Below are 20,448 nucleotides of genomic sequence, written 5' to 3' on the forward strand. Positions count from 1 at the left end.
AAATGATTGTGATTAAAAGATATTCAAAATTTTCAAAGCAACACCAAAGGTATAGTAAAACTATGGTGGTACAAAAAAAATTCAATTAAACAAGAGGGCCATGATTGCCCTTATATATTGCTCACCTGATTATGAAGGCTCAGTCCCAATTTCCAGGATATTTGCATTGGAACAGTATCCCTAAAGTGTTAACAAGGTTTTTCAATATTCAGGCTGTGTGTTTTGTCCCCTGGTAATCCATATTCGAACTTGACCTCGAAATCATCAAAACAAGCTTTCGACCAATTTCCAGGATATTTTGGATCAAAACAGTAGCCATGAGAGTGTTAACAAGGTTTTTCCATTATATTAAGGCGATGTGACCTAGTTTTTCGACCCAGTGACCCATATTTGAACTTGATCGAGAAATCAACAAAACAACTTTTCTAACCAATATTCAGGATATTTTGACTGAAAATAAATCCCTAAGAAAGTTTTTTTTAATATTTGAGCTGTGTGAACTAGCTTTTGACCGAGATGATCCATATTCAAACTTGACCTTGAAATCATCATTTTTTTTACTAATTTCAAGGGACTTTGGACAATGCCACAACACCAGACATAGTCCCATCACTATACCTTATCATGACCAATTTGTGGTCAGTTGAGCTAAATAAGGGCATGACTTTGCAACAAACATTCTGACAAAGTTTGATTATGATCCATCCAAAACAGTGACAGCCAGACTGATCACAACCTAAATGATGACAATGCACGACACCAGACATAGCCCCATCACTATACCTCATCATGAGTTAAAAAGGGGCTTAACTTTGCAACTGAACAATTTTTGACAATTGATATATTCTGTTGCCCAGATGTATGGATGATAGTCACTTCCAATTATTTACAATACCAATTATTTAAAATTTCTGAGCATTATTTTGTCAAAATTCTTGAAAAAGTCAAGTTCGTCAGCCTTGGTGTTGGGATGATGTAATACCTCAGCGAGTTAGTACAAAAACATTACCAAAAATGTGAGCATGGATATAGTGCAACACTGCTATAGTTAATTCTATGCACTTTATTGACTATAAGAAATAAGCCAAGAGATTTTCTACATTATACATTTATCTAATTGCCAATATTACATTGGTTTTTTTGTTGGTTTTATGTTGCACCAACAGAGTACAAGTAATATGGCTACTTTCCAGCTTTACTGGTGGAGGAAGACCTCCGGTGCCCCTCCATACATAATATCAGGCCTGAACCGGCACCCCGATTGCGAGTAGAACCACCAACTAGCTGGATATTTAACTCAAAAGAATACAAAGACTGATGGGATTTGAACTTACAGCAGTGACAGGCAAGTGGTTTGAAGACTGGGACCTTAACGTGTCCAGATAAATCACCAATTTTTTTGGCAGGTTGCACAGGTGCAACTCCGGGTTATAATATGATGAATGTCAGGCAGAGGGGAATTTTTTTTTTTTTCATAAAAAGTTGTATATACCATGCCACCACTAAGTTACAAAAAAACTACTTGGAACAATAATTATTTTTGGGCATATCTGTTGAGGGCTCTTTTTTTTGTTAATTTCACAAGACTTAAATGTATACCTTAAATAATGTGCTTTTATATTTGTCATTGCAGATGTATCTGGTCCCTGTTGTGTATTACATCTTTGATTCAATATGGCAGGCAATTTAAACTTTCGACCTTACACTCTGGAAGACAATCAGGTGTAAAACAGTTATTGCATCAAAGAATAAACATAATATCTGATAAATAGTTTATTCTAAATATAGTATTAAAAATGTTTGAGTGAAACAAAGTCATGAATAAAGTAAAAATATGTTCATTCTTTATCACCCAATAAAGTCATTGTTTATGGTCAAAGATCCAAATTTACATTATATTTTGTTGTTTTGTATAATCTCCAAACAATGTTAATGATTGTGTTCAATGGTGCCCATTTTATTACTTCCAATTCACTGTCAATGAAACTTCATAAAAAAAAACCCTTCTGTTTACATTTTGTGCAACTTGCTTTCCTTTTTTTTCTAGAATTCCTCTACTATATCCTTTCTAGATTACCAGTTTTATACTTTACTCTAGAAATTTCACTTTCACATTTTGTCTTTAAAAACCTTTCATTTAACCCTTTTTAGCTTAACAGTTTTATCATATAATTCTAAACTTCTATTTTACGATGCTGCTCTAGAATTCTTTTTCCCCCACATCATTGTATTCTAGATGTTTAGTTTTATATCTGTATCAAGAATTCTATTTTTAGATCATGTTCTTAAATTCTTTCCTTGATCTCATAATTTTTTTTTCTTTTGTTCTTTTTTCCAAATCATGTTATAGATTTTTCAATTTTCACCTCTTGCTCTAGAATTCTGTTTTTATATCCTTTTTTCTAGAGTTATCTAAATCTTTTTTCTAGAATTCCATTTTCATATCTGAAAAAGAATAAAACAAGAATGAGGATTAATACTCGTTGTTTTAAAAAGCAATACTGCCTATTTCACGACAATGTTACTACAAATATACAAATGTATAAAACCATACTTTAATTTTCATTTATAAAATTAGTGGAGGTTTAGTTTGTTTTACAACGCACCATCACTGTACACAAGTCATATGGCTACTTCAGAGATTTAGCAGTGCAGGAAGACCTCAGATGCCTCTTTGTGCATTATTTCAGGCACAACCATGCACCCGAGTAGAACCACTGACATTCTGTAAGCTAGCTGGATAGCTTCTTCACATGAAAGAATCCATAGTTCCTGACAGTATTCAAAACGCCACAGTTAAGAGGCAAGTGGTTTGAATTCAACTACCTCAACCACTCCAGCACAGACAGTGGACAGTATCTTTAACTTAGAATCATATTAATACACTGGATCTTTAACAGCATGTTAGGAACAAGACAGCCTTGGACACCCTAGATTATTTACCAGAGATCACTGCTAAATAAAACTCACAAAAGGATAATTTTTTGAGAATATAGCTTAAAGACACAATAAAGCACATTAAGCCCTTGAAATACTGTTCTTTCTATGTAGTAGGGGTAAACTTGTGCTTTTAATGTTTCAATAACCGATGTACAGGGTTTTCATTTTTATCCGAGACAACAGATATGCCAAGGAAAACAACCGATTTGGCCAAGGGTCAAGGAGGTTATTTTCATGGGTGCAAGTTAAAAATTAGGAAAAACCTGAAAACTGTAATTCATAATCATTTTGCTACATAATCTAATAGTAAAACATGATGTAATTTGTCACAAAAAACCGAGCTTCAGGCATATGCCTGAAAGCTTGCATCCATGTATTTTGACCTACTGGCTTAAAATACAACTGATTTTAACAGCATTTTAACTGATGAATATGGAAAACCAATCTGTTAATAATGAAGACCCCTGGATGTAAACTTTGTTACATTCTTACCACATGTCAGAAGCAGTATGTTACTTGAACTAATTTGTCATAATCTAAGATGTAAACTACACTATAGCCTCATTATAACGTTCATGGTGGGGTCCAATGTCTCAACACCGCCTTCTACCGAGGCTCTCATTAGAACGCTCATTGCAAAAAATTACCGCATTACCCCACCCACCACATATATATATAACGTTGACGATTTTTACTTACTGTTCAATGAATATCGACATTATCTTTTTCTTAAACAATTCAATGATGTAAACATATATTATATTCACAAATAATACTTATTATATTTAAAAGAAACAAAAAACTTTCGAAAGAAAAACATAAATCATGAATGTAGTGTAAACAGTTAGCCATGACTGTAATAACATTTGATTAATTAGGGGACACAACTAAAGCTGAACTGTAAATTACACTGTAATTTACAGTCCAGCTTTAGTTGTGTCCCCTAGTTAATCAAACGCCAATTACTTCCTGTCATGGCCGCAGGATTTTAAATTGATTTTGGGCTTGTGTGGCTTATTTAATTCAGCGAGGTTTACACGTCAAAGATATGCGTGTGAATTTTAGTTTATTTACACTCACCACCGGTTGCCCATGTCACAGTTATATGAATTTGAGATTTTGGAAACAATTTGATGCCTGACTGATGGACAGGTAAAACAACAAAATAGCGGATAAACACTTACCTGGGCATGTTTTTCACACCTTTGGCACTCATAAATGTCCTAATAACAATTGTTTATTGTTCTTGACTGTCAAATTGAACAAACGTTATAGCGCACTTTAAATCTAGATCTACTTAATTTATTTTGTGTGTGTGTGTGTGTGTGTGTGTGGGGAGGGGGGGGGGGAGATTTTTTTTTTTTGGGAGCCAAGGTCTATGAGCACTATAATGAGATAGGCGTTATAACGAAGAGCGATATATTGAGGCTAGAGTGTAATTGGTATTTTGTTTTTCAGTACAAATTATTGAATCCCTTTAACTTTTCAATGAAAGAAAAAATTTTAAAAAATGGTTCAACTATACGGAGTACTATCTAAGAAACTGTAACAGAAAACAAAATAACCTTTACAGAAATAATAATAATTTTGGCAGAGCTTTCATCGATTCAGTCTAAAGCAAAATTACATTTTTTTTTAAACAAAAGATTTTCAATAAACAGAAATATATGGATGATTCATGGATATTGTTTAAATTACTTTACTAAATTTTTTCTGTAATTTTCATGGGCTTAAAGCGTTTAAAATGGGTTTGAAAGAGGAAGTAAAAAAAACAACAATAAAATATTGTGTTACCACTCTGTTCAATCAGTTTTCCTTTCCAGGTTTTCTCTAAACCTGCTAAAAACTTATCAAACACTTCGATACACGTCTTTAAAGATGTTTGTCTGTAATCTGAAAGCAAATATACACGATCACAAACATTTTCTCATTAACACACTTCAAAGTCTTTCTGCAGCATTTTCACTGGTGATCAACTTTTTCAGAAAACAAACACTGATAAAGATGTCAGCTCAATTTAAGTCAACAACCTTGAACACTTTGTCAAACAGCTAAAAATAAAAGAATTTTTTTATCCCAATCATATTCTAGATTTTAATTTTCACCCCTTATTCTAGAATTCTTATTTTTCAAACCTTTTTTTTTTTCAGAAAAAGTCTTAAAGGGGCTTTAAATACAAAATTTCATTTTTTGTACAGGTGTTTTCAGAAATATATGTGTTGAATGTTTCATGTTTACAAAGTTCATTTCTACGGGATTCTTTCTATCTGTCTTGCATGGAAGAACAAGAAACTCGAAATTATAATTTCATTTCAAACAAAAATAATATTTCCGTTCAGACTGTCTTTTTTTTATTTTTTGCCTGAATACACTTTCTTTAACAACACAAAAACTGCAAAATGGCCAGCTTACTTGATTATTCACAAGATTTAATCTTAGCATACTTGATTATTCATTAATTTAATCTTAGTTACTGCATAACAAAAAGAATTTAATATTATGATCCCAATAATATGTATGAAGTTTCAAGAGAATATAAGCAACCATGACAATATGTACAGAACATGCACACTAAACCTTGGAAATAAATGTAATCCGGATTACAGCAAATATTTTTTTTCCTGGTACAAACTAACTTTTGCTGTTGAGGTGCACTACCAGTCACAATGGACAGTCTTCGCCTTAATTTTTTTTCAGCACTAGCCCAATCGGGCTAGCAGCTTACAATTTTAACTAGCCCAAACCAAATTTAACTAGCCCGAAACAATATAGTACTTTTTGCATAGAAATAGCAATTTGCATGTTTTATGGACCATTAAACAACAGAAAATCAAAAATGTAACTCTTTGTCTCATTTATTCACGTAAGTATGTGTTTAACATGGAAAAAACAAGATCTTCTGTCATGTCTGTGTCCTCATCGTCGCTATCTGAGTCACTATCGTCACAACACTCAAGATCCTTCTTAGACAACCTAGCAGGTATGTTCAAAGTTGTCTGAAAATAAATAAACACATTATTTATAGAACAAAAGAGTAAGCTATGTTTAAAACCAAGTAAAAGTAAAATTGGTGAAGCAAGTCAGGATATAAATGTTTAATGATGTTACCTGTATTCCACTAACTGATGCTTCTTCCATTACTTCATCCTCAGAATCAGATGATAAAGTGACTGTACTTGATGTGCTGGTCTTAACAGTTCTCTCCCCAATTCGTCTCTTTTGTTCAGATGGTGTAGACATCTAATAATAATTTGAATTAAAAATGTATTGTTTTAACAATTGGAATAAATACTAATTGATAAAATTAAATTATTGAATTGAATTTATTAATCAATTGTTAAAATAAAATGTTATTCTGTACTATGTAACTGTTACAAATATATGACCAAATTAAAGTAATGTGTATACCAGCCAGTCAGCAATAGCTGGTTCAGGATCAAACTCTTCTATGCTTGGTGACATAATCTTGATAGCCATGAGGTCATTAAGCCGTCTGTTACCAAGTCGACCTCTTCGTTTTGTTTTAAGAAGTTTCATGGCGGAGAATGCTGTTTCACACTTGACTGATGTAGGTGGAAGAGCCAGTACAACTTCCATCAATTTAAAGATGTTTTGAAGATTTTGGTCTGATAAGTCACAGATTATATGTTCCCACTTTAACAACTCCTTCATGTGTGGATCCCTGTAAATAAAAGCACATTTCTTTATTTGTATATTGTATGTGCTTATTAGTATTATTAGCAACATACATATTTAAAACATTTAAAAAAAAATCTTGTATTACTCAATAAGGCTGTAAAATGATTTATGAAACTTTCACTTACTTCTTATAAACAAGTGTTCTTAATGTTGTCCATTCATCTGTTACATCATCCAAAGTAATAGTGTCTGTGACATCAGGAAATACAACTGGGCCGAAGTGATTGTAGAGAACCGCCACCTCTTTCTCTCCATACACTGAATCTGCATAAAATATAATTCAAATTAAATGATTATTTTAACATTTAGAATACAGCAAACATTTATTCAGAACTTACTTATTCTACCAGCTGACAAACACAAAATCCTATTGCATACAATTCAAAATTACTATTAGACCAATGTTGTTACATTAAAACACACATTTAAACATCATATATTTCATTTTCATTTGCAACCAATTTACCAAATTAGAAGAATCTCTTTGAAAGAAAAGAGTGCTGATCTGCACAACAACAAACTCAAACTGTGTAAACTGGGAACATAAAACTGTCAACGCTTAAACTGCAATTTAAACCTTTTAATTGATCATCATTCAAATGAGGCCAGTTTTTGAATGATGCAATCAGGGTGGCTGAAATCAACTCTGATGGGGGAAATCTGCTTTCTAGAGATGCCAGTAGTTCTCTGACTGTACCATTCAGTAAATTACTGGAGCACTTTTGACCCTTGAAGATCAATTTCTCACCACTGAAGGTTTCAGTTTCCAACACAGCAGAAACACTGGTGTCTTCTCTGAAATGTTTTACACATTAATACTCTTGCACAAGCAATTTACGTAACACTTATTGCACTTGAATAGAACAGTAACTCTCATTGTAGTAATTATATAAATAGTATCCTTACTTGTCTATAAGCTGTGCAAAAGTTATTTTTGCTGACTCTACTCGTGTGTAAGCATCAGCGAGGCTTATCTGGTCTTGCTGCAGGTACAGAGACAGGTTCTGCAAATTGTTGATGACTCTCTGAAAATATTTATATAGTAATAAGTATTTCTTTACATTTCATAAAAATACAACTAATCTGGTCTGAATTTATCTGAACTATGATTAAATATGATTTTGATTAACATTTAACAAGCATTTGATTATTACACACAGTTGTTCAAGATTTATATGATACTGGGGAGCAGTGCCGTGCCACTAATGCAAAGGATATATCATACCGTAAATTAACTAAAATGACTTACCTTCATAGCAATGAGGTAGACTATCACATTGCCATCCCCTAAAATTTTAGCCAATCCCTCAGCCTTTGCATTTTTGTGAGATGATGTTTCTAGATGATAACGTAACACCTTGTAAGTTTTATGAAATATGTTAATTGCCCTCATAAAGTGGGGCAACCATCTTGTGCCACCAATTCTAGTAGGTAACAGCTGTCTTTCACCAAGTACTTCAAAAGTTCGTTGCAACCCTAAAAAATCAACACAAATCAAAATCAATGAGTGTTAAAGCAAGAACAATTGAATAAGTCAATAGTTTTATTTTAGTTGGAAGTCAAACTGACACTATGTGGATTTTCAAGACAGAATTTCAGGGTTGCCTTTAAGTGTTGAGACATCAGAATTAAACTATGCATTTAACCTTAATTTATTAACTACACTAAATAATGATGATAAAAGTAATAATGAAATAACCTTTTTTTTCTTTTGGGCTCTTTCTGAAAAGGTAATATAAACCAAGAAGTAGAGTTGTGGCCTTGTCATGAAGTTTGGGTGAAGACTTCTTTACGGTGTCTTTAAAGGCCAGCTCCAGCCTATGCACAAGGCAGTGAGTTACTAGAATATAAGGCCACTTTTGTTTCAATAGAGCTGCTACGCCTTTCTTCAATCCTGGAAAATATCAAACAAATATAGTATTGAGAAAAAAACAACAACAAAAATATGCAAATGTTGCTTTACTTTTCACAAAATTTATTTTGAAATTAACCTAAAAATCAGGTGTATGTGAATGAACATTTTAATTGATAACTAAATATGATTAATCTGTATGTGTGAACTTGTCAAAGGGGAAAATTGAACTAATTTTTGCATTTGGAATCCTCTGAATCCGCATGTAGCCAGGATATTTATCAGTTTCTGATGCAGACACTTCAGAACTTGAAGATTGAAAGCGTTGTTAACACTAAACTAAATCAATTATTGATTACTTTTATAAAATAAAACTTATAAAATCGTAAATATTGAATTTACCTTGCATATTTGAAGCTCCGTCAGCACAGAAACCAACAAGTTTAGTGTTAACAATACTTTCAATCTTCAAATTCTGAAGGGTCTGCATCAGGAACTGATAAATATCCTCGCTACATGCGGATTCAGAGGACCCAAGATGCAAAAATGAGTCTTCTATTTTTCCCTTTGAGCATGTTCGAACATACACTGCTTCTAGGTCGTCACCCGTGAAGTCAGTAGACCCATCACATGAAATGCTACACCAAGAACAATTGTTGATTTTGTTGACAACTTCAGCTCTTGTTGTCTTAGAAATGGACTCACAAAACATAGCCCCAGCTTTATCATTACAGTATTTTGAACCAATTGGCAAATTTTTCATTTTATCCAAACGACAGAGTACTTAATAGCATCTAAAACTTAGGCTATGTTTGGCACTGCATGGGCATTTCTCATTTTGATTATAAGTTTGTCATGATCATCTTTTTTTAAGGCAGTTAGGGTTTTAATAGCCTTACTTTGCACAATAGGGGTTTTCTCTGCAGTTTCACGATCTATAGACTTTACATGAAATTCACTACTTTCATGTGCTTTAATGCCGTCAATTCTTAGGTATTTAGTTCCCTTCACGAAAGCATTATCTTCTGACTTCGAAAATTTTTTACACACAGAACATGTTAAAATTCCCTCATCCTCATTATACATTACCACCCATGATGATGATTTACCCATGATGATTTACTATTTACCACCCATGATGATTGAAACTTACGTTTTCAATCTTTTTCATAATTTTTCTTACTATTTTCGTCACTTGTTTGTTTAGGTAGCTTTCTTTTTGGCGTAGCGCCTTGAAAATATCGAAGAAACATTTTGACCGGATATAGTCTAAGTCCACCGACGCTTAACAAGCGTTTAGCAATTCTTTCATAAAGACGCTTAACAAGCGTCTAACAATCGACAATGTTTCATAAGCGTTTCAGTGCACATATTTCGGATATGTAACTTAAATCGGATACGAAAAATACCGCTCGACCAGACAGGCTATCAGCTTGGATTTTTCACTCGACCGTCGGCAAATTCACTCGACTCGGTCGTCGGTCGAGTGGGTTAAGTCGAAGACTGAATGGATGCGCCTAAGTTTTGAAACTGTAACTGTCAAAGTTTTTTTGCCACAATATTCTCCATTCCGAAGTAAGTCTATTGGACAATGTAAAGAAATATACAAACCTTTTACTCTTTTCCCTTCTTCAGCACTACCATCCGAGGTGTTCAATTCATCTACTATAGTGCTGAAACAAGAGCATTGTCTGCTAAAAATTCTAGGTTACTGAGCTGAACTTTCATAAGTGGATGTTCTCAATGTGTCAAGGTAAAAAGAAAGACACAGGATTTTTCCTATATATTCTAAGCAGAAACTTGTATATCAAACTTTTATGGTTCCATTTTTAGTTTTGTTTTTGATATGCCCCAATTTTTTTTGTGGTCAGCAAAGAATAATACCAGAACATTTTACCAGAAATGAGTCATCAAATAATATGACAATTATACATAATTTTGCCTTTATTTGTCTGAAAAGTAATACATGTAATGATACAACCCCCCCCCCTCCTCTAACCCTGAAACAGACTGGTTGCCATTCCATAAATGTTGTAAATAAAACAAGAGCTGTCTGAAGGACAACCTGCATGACTAATCTCAGTGCTTGACAGTAAGAAAAAGAGCCTGGAATATGTAGAATTTTCTAAGTTCAAAAAAGCAATAATTCTGGCAAAATTCTTGTAATTATGCTCTCAAATAAGTGTTTAAATGTCAATTCATTCCCTTGGTAGCTCTGGAGATATCATCTTGCATGCAAAAAAAAACTGCAGTGTGACCGTGCAGTGATTTTCCTGCTTATATAACAGACTCCGAAAAAAGGCCTCTTCCCAGTTGAAATTTTCTTTAAAATCATGCAGTTTTCCCAAAAATCTAAACTTAAACCAGCTTTTTTACTTCACAAATCAGCAATTTTAGCGATAATTTTTCCCAAAATCAAGAGGCTAAGGCCTCTTTCTAATTAAGTGAGAAAAATCACTGCCGTGAATACAATAGCTCTCTCTTGCTAAAACTGTTATATTTCCATACCTGACACAGTATGAGAATAACATGCAACATTACCTTATGGTTGGAACAGCGAATGGATCAAATTCATCTATATTCTCTGGGTCAATCGGTACACAAACTCTCCCTGTCAATGAAATAAACAATTTAATCACTTATTTATTATTTAAAGTATTTAAGATGATATTCTATGGAATATTATCCAACACATATGATATTCTAAGTTCAAAGGGCAGATAATTATTGAAATATAAATGCAATTTAATAAAGTTATTAACGGGTCCTGTGCAATCTTCTGATGACAATGAACTACTCAGAGTTTGAAGTGTAATTCCCTTTAGTAGCATAAATGCCAGTTTAATTAGAATATAATAAGACATACGCATTTTTTTTTTTTTCATCATCAACACTTATGCGTCTGTGCATTATATCACACACCAACAGACACCTAAGTAGAACCACCGAAGTTCCATAAGCAAACTGGATAGCTTCCTAACAGGAAATTATCTAACAAGATTAAAACCCACAGCAGTGAGCGGGAAATGGTTTGAAGTCGAACAGTTATCAACCTTTACAACAGCAAACCACTTAGCCACAGAAGGCCCCTCAGACTAAAAATACTGATACTATGTATCATATTCAAAAGCACTGTCAACATAAGAACAACAACAAGAGGGCCAAAATGGCCCTAGATCGCTCACCTGACCAATGGAACTCATCGGAACAATTACCTAGACAAGCATTCTGACCAAGTTTCATGACAGGTGAGTCAAAAATGTGACCACTTGAGTGTTAACAAGGATTATCCATATTTAAGCAGTGTGACCTAGTTTTTACCCCAGGTGACCCATATTCGACCTTGACCTAGAAATCATCAAAACAAACTGTCAGACCAATTTCCAGGATATTTGGATCAAAACAGTAGCCACTAGTGTTAACAAGATTTTTCTATTTTTTTTTTCTCCTTTGACCTAGTTTTTCATCAGAGATGACCCATGTTCGAACTCATCTGGGCTATTACCTAGATAAGTATCCTGACAAAGTTTGATGATGATTGAGGCAAAAATGTGACCGCTAGAGTGTTAAGGAACAAGTGTGAATGACAGATGGATGACAGATGACGGACATTCAAGGATCCTAAAAGCTTAATACCCTGAGCTAGCTCAGGTGAGCTAAAATTCATTTATTTCTTTTGTTTGGTTTTAACGGCACACCAACACAGATTAGGTTATATTGTGCTGAAACAAAATGCTTTAGGCTAACCTCAGGTATTATGAACTTAAAGCAACACCAGGGGTCAAAACCACCTCACATGCCTTTATTTCTGTTACCTGTTTTAACAGGTATACAATGTAGCAAAACTCATCGACAAGAAAGTGTTGTATTTTTGATATCTGTTTTAACATGTATACAATGTAATAAATCTCATCGACAAGAAAGTGTTGTATTTATGATATCTGTTTTAACATGTATACAATGTAACAAAACTCAATGACAACAAAAAGTGTTTTATTTTTGCTACCTGTTTTAGGGTGTATACAGAATGGACTTTTAAGTAAATGGTTGACTCCTTTGCTGACATTCACATCAAGCCTCGGGTAACAGTACTGCAGCATTATCTCTTCCACAACATTGTGAGACTTCTTATACTCATTCTGAAGGAAATTAAATTGAGAGAAATACTGTACTTTCTGTTAATTTTACATAAATGAAAAAAAAATCTTTATTCTTTTGTTTTTGATTGTGTTTTATGTCACACCAACAGAGTCTAGGTCAAATAATGACTTTTCAGCTATACTAATCAAGGGCCATAACTCTGCCTAGAGGAATAGATCACATGCCCCTCTTTGCATTATTTTGAGCACCCAGAGTAGAACCAACATCGTTCACTCAGCTAGCTGGATAGCTTTCTCGCATGAAAGATATTTAGAAATTTAATAGGAGAAAGTGTTTAAATCAATTGGGCTAAGAGCCATACTTCTTTCCTTAATAGAGATTTCGTAAAGTAAATATTCACAATGTTGACAACGTAAACGCGAACATTGTAACTGTCACTTTATGTAAAATATTAACTCAATGATTACTCACCTTATGCCTGATTTCATCACAGCAATTTTGTATTAATACCCATCTCTGATTAGATGTTGGAACCTTTTTCTCCATGTTTTTTTCTATGTTATTTTTGAAACTTGTGAGGAATTGAGGAAAAAAATAATGTAATGTTTAGTTGTAGTTTATTAGTAATTTAAGGTCCTGTCTAAATTTTTAAAAGACTCATCTATAAGCTTATAGCTTCCTTCAGAATCAAAGTAAAACAAATTCAGTATAAACTTAATACAAAAAAATCTTTATCAGTGGACAACATACACAATGGGTCTGTTACAGTCATCATAAAAACTTGCAGATGATTATGGGAAAAATAAACATAACATCTAAGCAAAAAAGGATATCTTCATCAGGAATTAACTGAAGAACTTTTTTAATTTGTTCTTCATCACCAAGGAAGTCTTGTTTCTTGACAGCATAATCTTTGAATCTGTCGCTCACAATCTCCAGTGAAGCCCTGGAATAGGGATGGGGAAAATATTGTTAATATCAATCCAGGGCCTTTTTGCCCACAACTTTTCACAGGGATCTCTTAAAGCTGCATGCCTCCAAATGAGTCAAAAATATTTCAAGAAAATCAAACTTGAGAAACTTGTTCTAAGAATTTAAGAAAGTAAACAGATTCAACAATGTTTTGTAGTCATTTATGACTGATTTTGTAGTATTTATCACCTTATTTCTACTGCTTGACTAACAAAGTAAAGGGCATTTTTTACATATTTTGACCTCTTTTTGATAATTTATAGTGATTGCAAGTGCCATTTGCAATGTGTAAAACTACTTTCTATGTTGACTTCACGATGTTTTAAATACAAATAAATTTTCATGACAAGCATGAATCTATCACATGCTGCTTTAAGGACTGCTTCCTGTCAGGATAATTCTTTCAAAATCAGTATTCACCTAAAATTCAATTAGGCCTAAAAAAAAAATTGTTTTGTTCGGGTCACCCGACCCTACCTAATAATATGCGCCGACCCTACCGTTTTTTTCGTGTCCAAAAAAAAAAAAAAAAAAAAAAAAAATCCATGAAAATACCGTATTTTTGAGGTACTCAATGAGCAGTGTGAAGGGCAATTCATGCGAAAATTTCGCTGTGTATATTTCCATTTCGCTCTCCCAATTGATCAAAGAGAAGTCAACATCGCCGATAAAATCTTAATTCCCAAAGAGTAATTACTTGCCGATGTAAAGAGCAGAGATTGTATCCGCCTATATGACGACTGCTAATTATCATTATCCAATCAGAGCATCGCTATATACTACCCTTCTACCTGTATGCAAAGCGATAGACCGCCTACTCTAAACAGTAAATAATGAGAGCATCGGCCCGAAACGGGTATATTTTGCGAGTTTAATACGGGATTTGGCGATAATTATAGATTAATTTTTTTCCGATCATCTAAAATCGTGCAAATCTTCCCTAATTGATGTACACGCGGTGTTTAACCGAAGTAAAGGCGATGTGCAATGGGTTTTTCACGGCTATCACAAAACTGTTAGTCAATTAAAAATAATTTATTTCATTTGGATGATTTCAGTCTGTTAACATCAATTAAAAATTGTTATGTCGCTCACGTCATGGCTCGGGGTGAAATGCCCAAACCTAGCAGTAAAAAAAAGTTACTGATTCTGATACACCTAATACACGCAAAAATTTAAGAAAGCCAATTCGCAAAAATCTTATGATTGGTATGTTGTAGACAGTGAGAGTGTTTTGCATTGTTATCTTTGTAGAAATGCCAAATTTGACACAGCTTGTACGCACGTGGGCACGACATCCTAAAACTACGAATCATGATCGGCATGCGACATATCGGTCGTATATCATGTGCTCATGTATATAACAACAAAATTTGTCAGGAAAGAAGTGTTCTTATTGTTTCAATATATATATTTGTTTTAATGTCATAAATATGACGCTCAGATTAAGATTTATCAATATTGTAAATTTCAAAAAGCATTATTTATAAAGATATTACCGAGTTTAACATTTCATGAAAATAAAGGGAGGTAATTAGAAATTTATTTTCTATAATTTCTCAGTCGAATTTTTCAATAAGAAATGAATGTATATATATAATTTAAGTGATCAAATATAATGTGCACAAATGTTTACAGTACATATTTTACATATTCTTCGATATTTGAAAATTGTTTTATAAGCATAATTATATGCACATAAATATGACATTACAACATAGAAGATCATAAAAGAAATTTCTGTAAACAGAACAGGATAGACAAATTTTATTAATCATTATCCAATGTAACTTTATCTGGAAAGTAAAAATATAAAGTTAATTTATTCATCATAGTTTTCTTACACATTATTATCAAAAATATATGAGAAAGCTTATAAATAGCTGATAAATAGATTCAGTGTTCCCACTTCTATTTTTCATTTGGGGTAGTTTTACCCCTTACCTTTGAAAACTGGGGGTAAAATAAAATTTCAGGGGGTACATAAATTTGTACAATAATTATATGAAATAAAAGAATAATTCCAAATCCATACATCAGACAATTATGCTGCTGTTTTCTTCACAATTCACTCCAACCCCCCCCCCCCCCTAGTTAAAATCCCCACCCTCCCCCTAGGTTAAATTAATGGTGACCAACACATTCTGGCATATATCTCCATCTCAATTAATGTAACTATTTTTAAGATATTTTAATTCATAAACAGCATATAAATTATTACTACACACCTTTGAACAAAACAAAGCTTCCTTTTTGGTGATATTTTTAATTAACAAAATCGGCATCGCGAAAATATGTGACAAATGAAAATTTGTCTATTTTCTGCAGAAACATTCACAAATCCAGTTGTTGCTGATTACAATTATATAAGAATTAATATTTTTTTAATATTTCAAGATTGTTTTTCATCGGCTATTCTTACAGGCATCGTAAAACAAAAATTTCAAATTTGTAATTTACGGCAATAATGTCAGTGGGGGGTCTGTAAACTTCATTGTGAATTGGGAGAATTTCTCACATTTCATCAATTTCAATGCACTTTAAGTAATTTTTGTTTGAGAAATTGCTCAAAAAAACTAATTTTTGAATTATACATGATTAAGTTTACGACTTTCTGTGGCTCTGTGCGTATTTTTACCCTCTTGCCAAAATTTCTGTACGTGAATTTTGTTATTTATGCGTAAAAAACGCACATATGTGCGTAAATGGGAACACTGAGATTGTGTTTCTATTCTAGTTAAAGGATGTATAGCCATGCATGTTAATGCATACACATTGGGACGTTTCCCTTCTGCCGATTTTTCACGAGGAAGTCACTTCTCCCTAAAATTTCCCCCCAGGATGAGCCCTGGGTACGGTACAGGTTTTATCGCCGCTTTAAGTTACAAAATGGCGGATCACATCGTCAATATTTGTAAAACGGCGTGTGATCTTCACCAGAAGAACGCTGAGAGTTTAAGATTGTTACACCTGAAATGTCTTTTGAAAACATAGAAGGGATGTATTTGTGCCACCCGGGAGGGATGTCAGAAATTTCCATATCTAAATTTCAATATACTGGTTAAAAAAAAAAAAAAAAAAAACAAGATTGCATTTGTAAAAAATGCCATGCCACCGCATTACACTAAATAGTAATGTAGGAACACAATTTTTTTTGTTTCTATACAGATTGCCATAATGCATAGATCACTTACCTATCTGTTACTATCAGATTAGTACCTTCAGACAATAAGATTTTTAATTTTTTACTTTATGACATAATGACTGAAAATCAATGATCCCCAGGGGTGGGGCCAATTTTGACCCCAGGGCTTGAATTTGAATAATCTTGCTAGAGGTTCACTACACAATGTTTAATGCAAAATGTCTAACCTCTAGCCTTTGTCAATTATAAAAGATGATTTTTTAAAGTTTTTACTATATACATGTAAGGAAAACCTATAACACCCAGGGCGGGGCTAGTTTTGACACTAGAGGCAAAATTTGAACAACGTTGGTAGAGTACCTATAGATGATATCATATACCAAATATCAAAGCTCTAAGCCTTGTACCTTCAGACAAGAAGTTTTTAATTTTTTACTATATGTACATAGTGAAAATCAATGACCCAGGGGGTGGGGCCAATTTTGATCCCAGGGCTGTAATTTGTACAATCTTGCTAGAGGTTCACTACACAATGTTTCATGCAAAATATCTAACCTCTATAGCCTTTGTCAATTTAGAGAAGATGATTTTTTAAGTTTTTACTACATGTATATACATATATTAGGAAAACCTATGACCCCCGGGGCGGGGCTAATTTTGACACTAGAGGCAAAATTTGAACAACTTTGGTAGTCTACCTTTAGATGATATCATATAACAAATATTAAAGCTCTAAGCCTTGTACCTTCAGACAATAAGATTTTTTGATTTTTTACTAAATGTAAATATTGAAAATCAATGACCCCCGGAGCGGGGGCAATTTTGACCCCAGGGCTATAATTTGAACAATCTTGCTAGAGCTTCACTACACAATGTTTCATGCAAAATATCTTACCTCTAGCATTTGTCAATTATTTGAAGATTTTTTTAAAGTTTTTACTGTAAGTTTTTACTATATACATATAAGGATAACCAATGACCCCTGGGGCGGGGTCGATTTTGACCCCAGGGCTATAATTTGAACAAACTGGGTAGAGGTCTACCAGACAATGCCTTATGCAAAATATCTAAGCTCTAGGCCTTTTGGGTCCTTATAAGAAGGTATTTTAAGTTTTTACTATATGTACATATAGTGAAAATCAATGACCCCTGGGGCGGGGCCCATTTTGACCCCAGGGGTATAATTTGAACAATCTTGGTAAGGGTCTACCAGACAATGACTTATGCAAAATATCTAAGCTCTAGGCCTTTTGGGTCTTTACAAGAAGGTATTTTTAGTTTTTACTATATGAACATATAGTGAAAATCAATGACCCCTGGGGCGGGGCCGATTTTGACCCCAGGGCTATAATTTGAACAATCTTGGTAGAGGTCTACCAGACAATGCTTTATGCAAAATATCTAAGCTCTAGGCCTTTTGGGTCTTTACAAGAAGATTTTTTAAATTTATTCTCATAATTCCTTTCGGTTGCCATGGCAACCAGATTTCTGCATGGAATGAAATTCTTTGAACAACTTTGGAAGACCTTCACCCAAGGATCAATTCTGCCAAGTTTGGTTTAAATTGGACTAGTGGTTTTTCACAAGAAGATTTTTTAAGTTCACTATATAATCTATATAACACACACACACACAAACAAACAAACAAACACACACACACACACACACACACACAGGTGAATCGCTATATGCCACCGCATCGCAGATGCTGCGGTGGCATAAAAAATCCGACCTACCCTACCTATTCCTTGAGAGCATGTTATCCTAACAAAACAATTTTTTTTTTTAGGCCTTAACAGAAAGTTTGTTTTTACCCCTTTTTGCAAAAAAACTGAGAAACATACCTGATAGAAGGATGTGGCCTATCCTCTAAAACAACTTTCTTTGTTTGACTTTCTCCACCCTGAAAATACAAACCATATGGCTATGACTAAAAGTGCTCATCCATAAAAACAACAAGAGCCGTCAGCAGGACAGTGTGTTCCACTGTTCTCACTTAATGACATTAAAACTACAGTATGAAAAATGTAGCATTTTTTAAGTTAAATAGGCAAATAATTTAGTCAAAATTCATATTTAAAATTATGGGATGGGTCTTGGGTAGCAAATTTTGATTATGCTCTGAAAAAAGTGTATGAAGATGTTCAAAACCATTTTCTTTGGAGATACCAATGTGCACGCAAAAACGTAACCAAAGTGTGATGGCCATGCTGACACCCAGGTTTTCCCTACTCTACCAAATAGTCAAGCTAACAAGGTCTCTCAAATAAGTCACTAGTGTGTGAAGTGTCAAACCATTCCCATTATAGTTTTGCGTGCAAATTTGTCCAAAGTGTGAAGGCAATGCATGGGTGTGTATAACAGCTCTCCCTATTTTTTGAAAAGTTGAGCTAAAAATACATTACATGTATACATGGATAATTTTTTATATTTATCAAATAATTTTGTAAGTTCACAAAGGGTCATATTTAATTCAAAATCCATGCCAAAGATTATGGGCCTTGAATAATGACCTCCAATTTTGATTGCCACTACATGTATTAAGTTTCAAGTGGATACCTTCAGTATTTTTGCACCCAGAACTTAAGTCAATAATTTTTTAAGTTTATAAAGGGCCAAAAATCAGTCAAAATTTGAGTAAGAGTAGAGTGTCTTAGATTAAACAACAAGCCAAGTTTAAAGAAATTCTACTGAATAGTTTAATTTTGCCTATATATCTATATGAAACTCCCGAAAACGAGGTATCATGATGAATATTAAGTTTCACATGAAGCTTCAACTAGTGTTATGTAGATGCCCAGGTCAGTATGATAGCTATAAGCTTTATTGAAGAAATTTTTGAAAAAAATTCTTACTTTGACCACACTGAGATATTCTGCTATGGCCGTCCTCCCATTCTGTGAAAGTTTCCTAGCTGTTTCATCACATACCCAGCAATGCACTCCTCTTCTACCGGAATACACCCACAGGAGGTGTTCAAAACCAAAATCATCTATAAAATAAAATCATCGAAAACAATAACATAAGAGAATACAAATACATGTATCCTTTTGAAGATTTCATCACACTAAATGATTGGGGGGAAAGAAAAATGGGGTAAATATGAAGTCACAATATTCTGTCTGTTTCTAATGAGGTCACAATATTCTGTCTGTTTCTAATGAGGTGCTTTTTTGGTGCTAACATAGGGAACAGGTTCTTGCCATTGGATTGTCCCTGTATGGCAGGGCTTTTACTCAAGTTGTAATTATCTAAATGTCAAAGTCCCAGCTATTCCCTTGAGGTGGGGGAACAACTGACTAACATACACGCCATTTTTACCGAAATTGTGTTACTTTTTTTTTTTTAATCCGAAAGTGGAAGAAATCATTCTATTGTTTGGTTTTACAGGGCATCAACACATTAAAGGTGATACTGCGCCTAAACAGGAATGATGATTTTGGCTAACCTCAGGTGTTACAAACTTCATGCCAACACCAGTGGTCAAAACCACCTCACCTGCGGGAACTAAGAGATACATAGGCTCCAGTTTTTCAATCCCATTTATTCGCCTTTTACGCAGAGATAAACAGTGGCTGCAATTCCCTTATGCCTTGACCATTAAAGGCAACCCTTTAGCAACTGGGGGCTGCTGTTTGTTTTGACTCGAGAGGTTTTTAGTTAAATGCTTTCCATTTCCTGTATGACTTTCAAACAGACAAGAGCAATCAGTGATCACATGTGTCGCCTCATGATGGCC

General features: G+C 33.8%; 2 protein-coding genes across 2 annotated transcripts in view; both read right to left on the minus strand.

The window, feature by feature from the left end:
* Positions 1 to 1,760: 1,760 nt before the first annotated feature.
* Positions 1,761 to 20,448, minus strand: part of LOC132738721 (DNA primase small subunit-like) — a 31,773-nt gene continuing 13,085 nt past the window's right edge. The window contains exons 5-13 of the mRNA XM_060726318.1: positions 19,565 to 19,701; positions 18,554 to 18,612; positions 13,426 to 13,538; positions 13,064 to 13,164; positions 12,498 to 12,630; positions 11,033 to 11,102; positions 10,103 to 10,164; positions 4,735 to 4,833; positions 1,761 to 2,445 (exon numbers count right to left, since the gene is read on the minus strand). Of these exons, the coding sequence (XP_060582301.1) occupies positions 2,426 to 2,445; positions 4,735 to 4,833; positions 10,103 to 10,164; positions 11,033 to 11,102; positions 12,498 to 12,630; positions 13,064 to 13,164; positions 13,426 to 13,538; positions 18,554 to 18,612; positions 19,565 to 19,701 (794 nt within the window). The 3' untranslated portion in view covers positions 1,761 to 2,425. The remainder of the gene's footprint in view (positions 2,446 to 4,734; positions 4,834 to 10,102; positions 10,165 to 11,032; positions 11,103 to 12,497; positions 12,631 to 13,063; positions 13,165 to 13,425; positions 13,539 to 18,553; positions 18,613 to 19,564; positions 19,702 to 20,448) is intronic.
* Positions 5,705 to 9,271, minus strand: LOC132738711 (zinc finger protein 862-like). The gene is made up of 9 exons (XM_060726306.1): positions 8,894 to 9,271; positions 8,339 to 8,533; positions 7,889 to 8,115; positions 7,546 to 7,664; positions 7,217 to 7,434; positions 6,765 to 6,903; positions 6,349 to 6,622; positions 6,049 to 6,180; positions 5,705 to 5,936 (listed from the first exon to the last, which is right to left on the minus strand). Exons 1-9 carry the CDS (start codon positions 9,252 to 9,254, stop codon positions 5,796 to 5,798), a joined length of 1,806 nt encoding a protein of 601 aa, XP_060582289.1. The 5' UTR covers positions 9,255 to 9,271; the 3' UTR covers positions 5,705 to 5,795.

The sequence above is a fragment of the Ruditapes philippinarum genome, unplaced genomic scaffold, assembly GCF_026571515.1.
Source record: "Ruditapes philippinarum isolate M1 unplaced genomic scaffold, ASM2657151v2 ctg9922_1_1_1_1, whole genome shotgun sequence".
NCBI lineage: Eukaryota > Metazoa > Mollusca > Bivalvia > Venerida > Veneridae > Ruditapes > Ruditapes philippinarum.

Bases quoted from the DNA above. Each gene is read 5' to 3' on its own strand.
- LOC132738711 (XM_060726306.1), bottom strand. From the start codon at position 9,254: ATGAAAAATTTGCCAATTGGTTCAAAATACTGTAATGATAAAGCTGGG. The intron at 8,534-8,893 runs GTAAATTCAATA...GATATTTTCCAG, and splicing joins CGGAGCTTCAAATATGCAAG to GATTGAAGAAAGGCGTAGCA. The intron at 6,181-6,348 runs GTATACACATTA...AATTATTATTAG, and splicing joins CAGCTATTGCTGACTGGCTG to ATGTCTACACCATCTGAACA.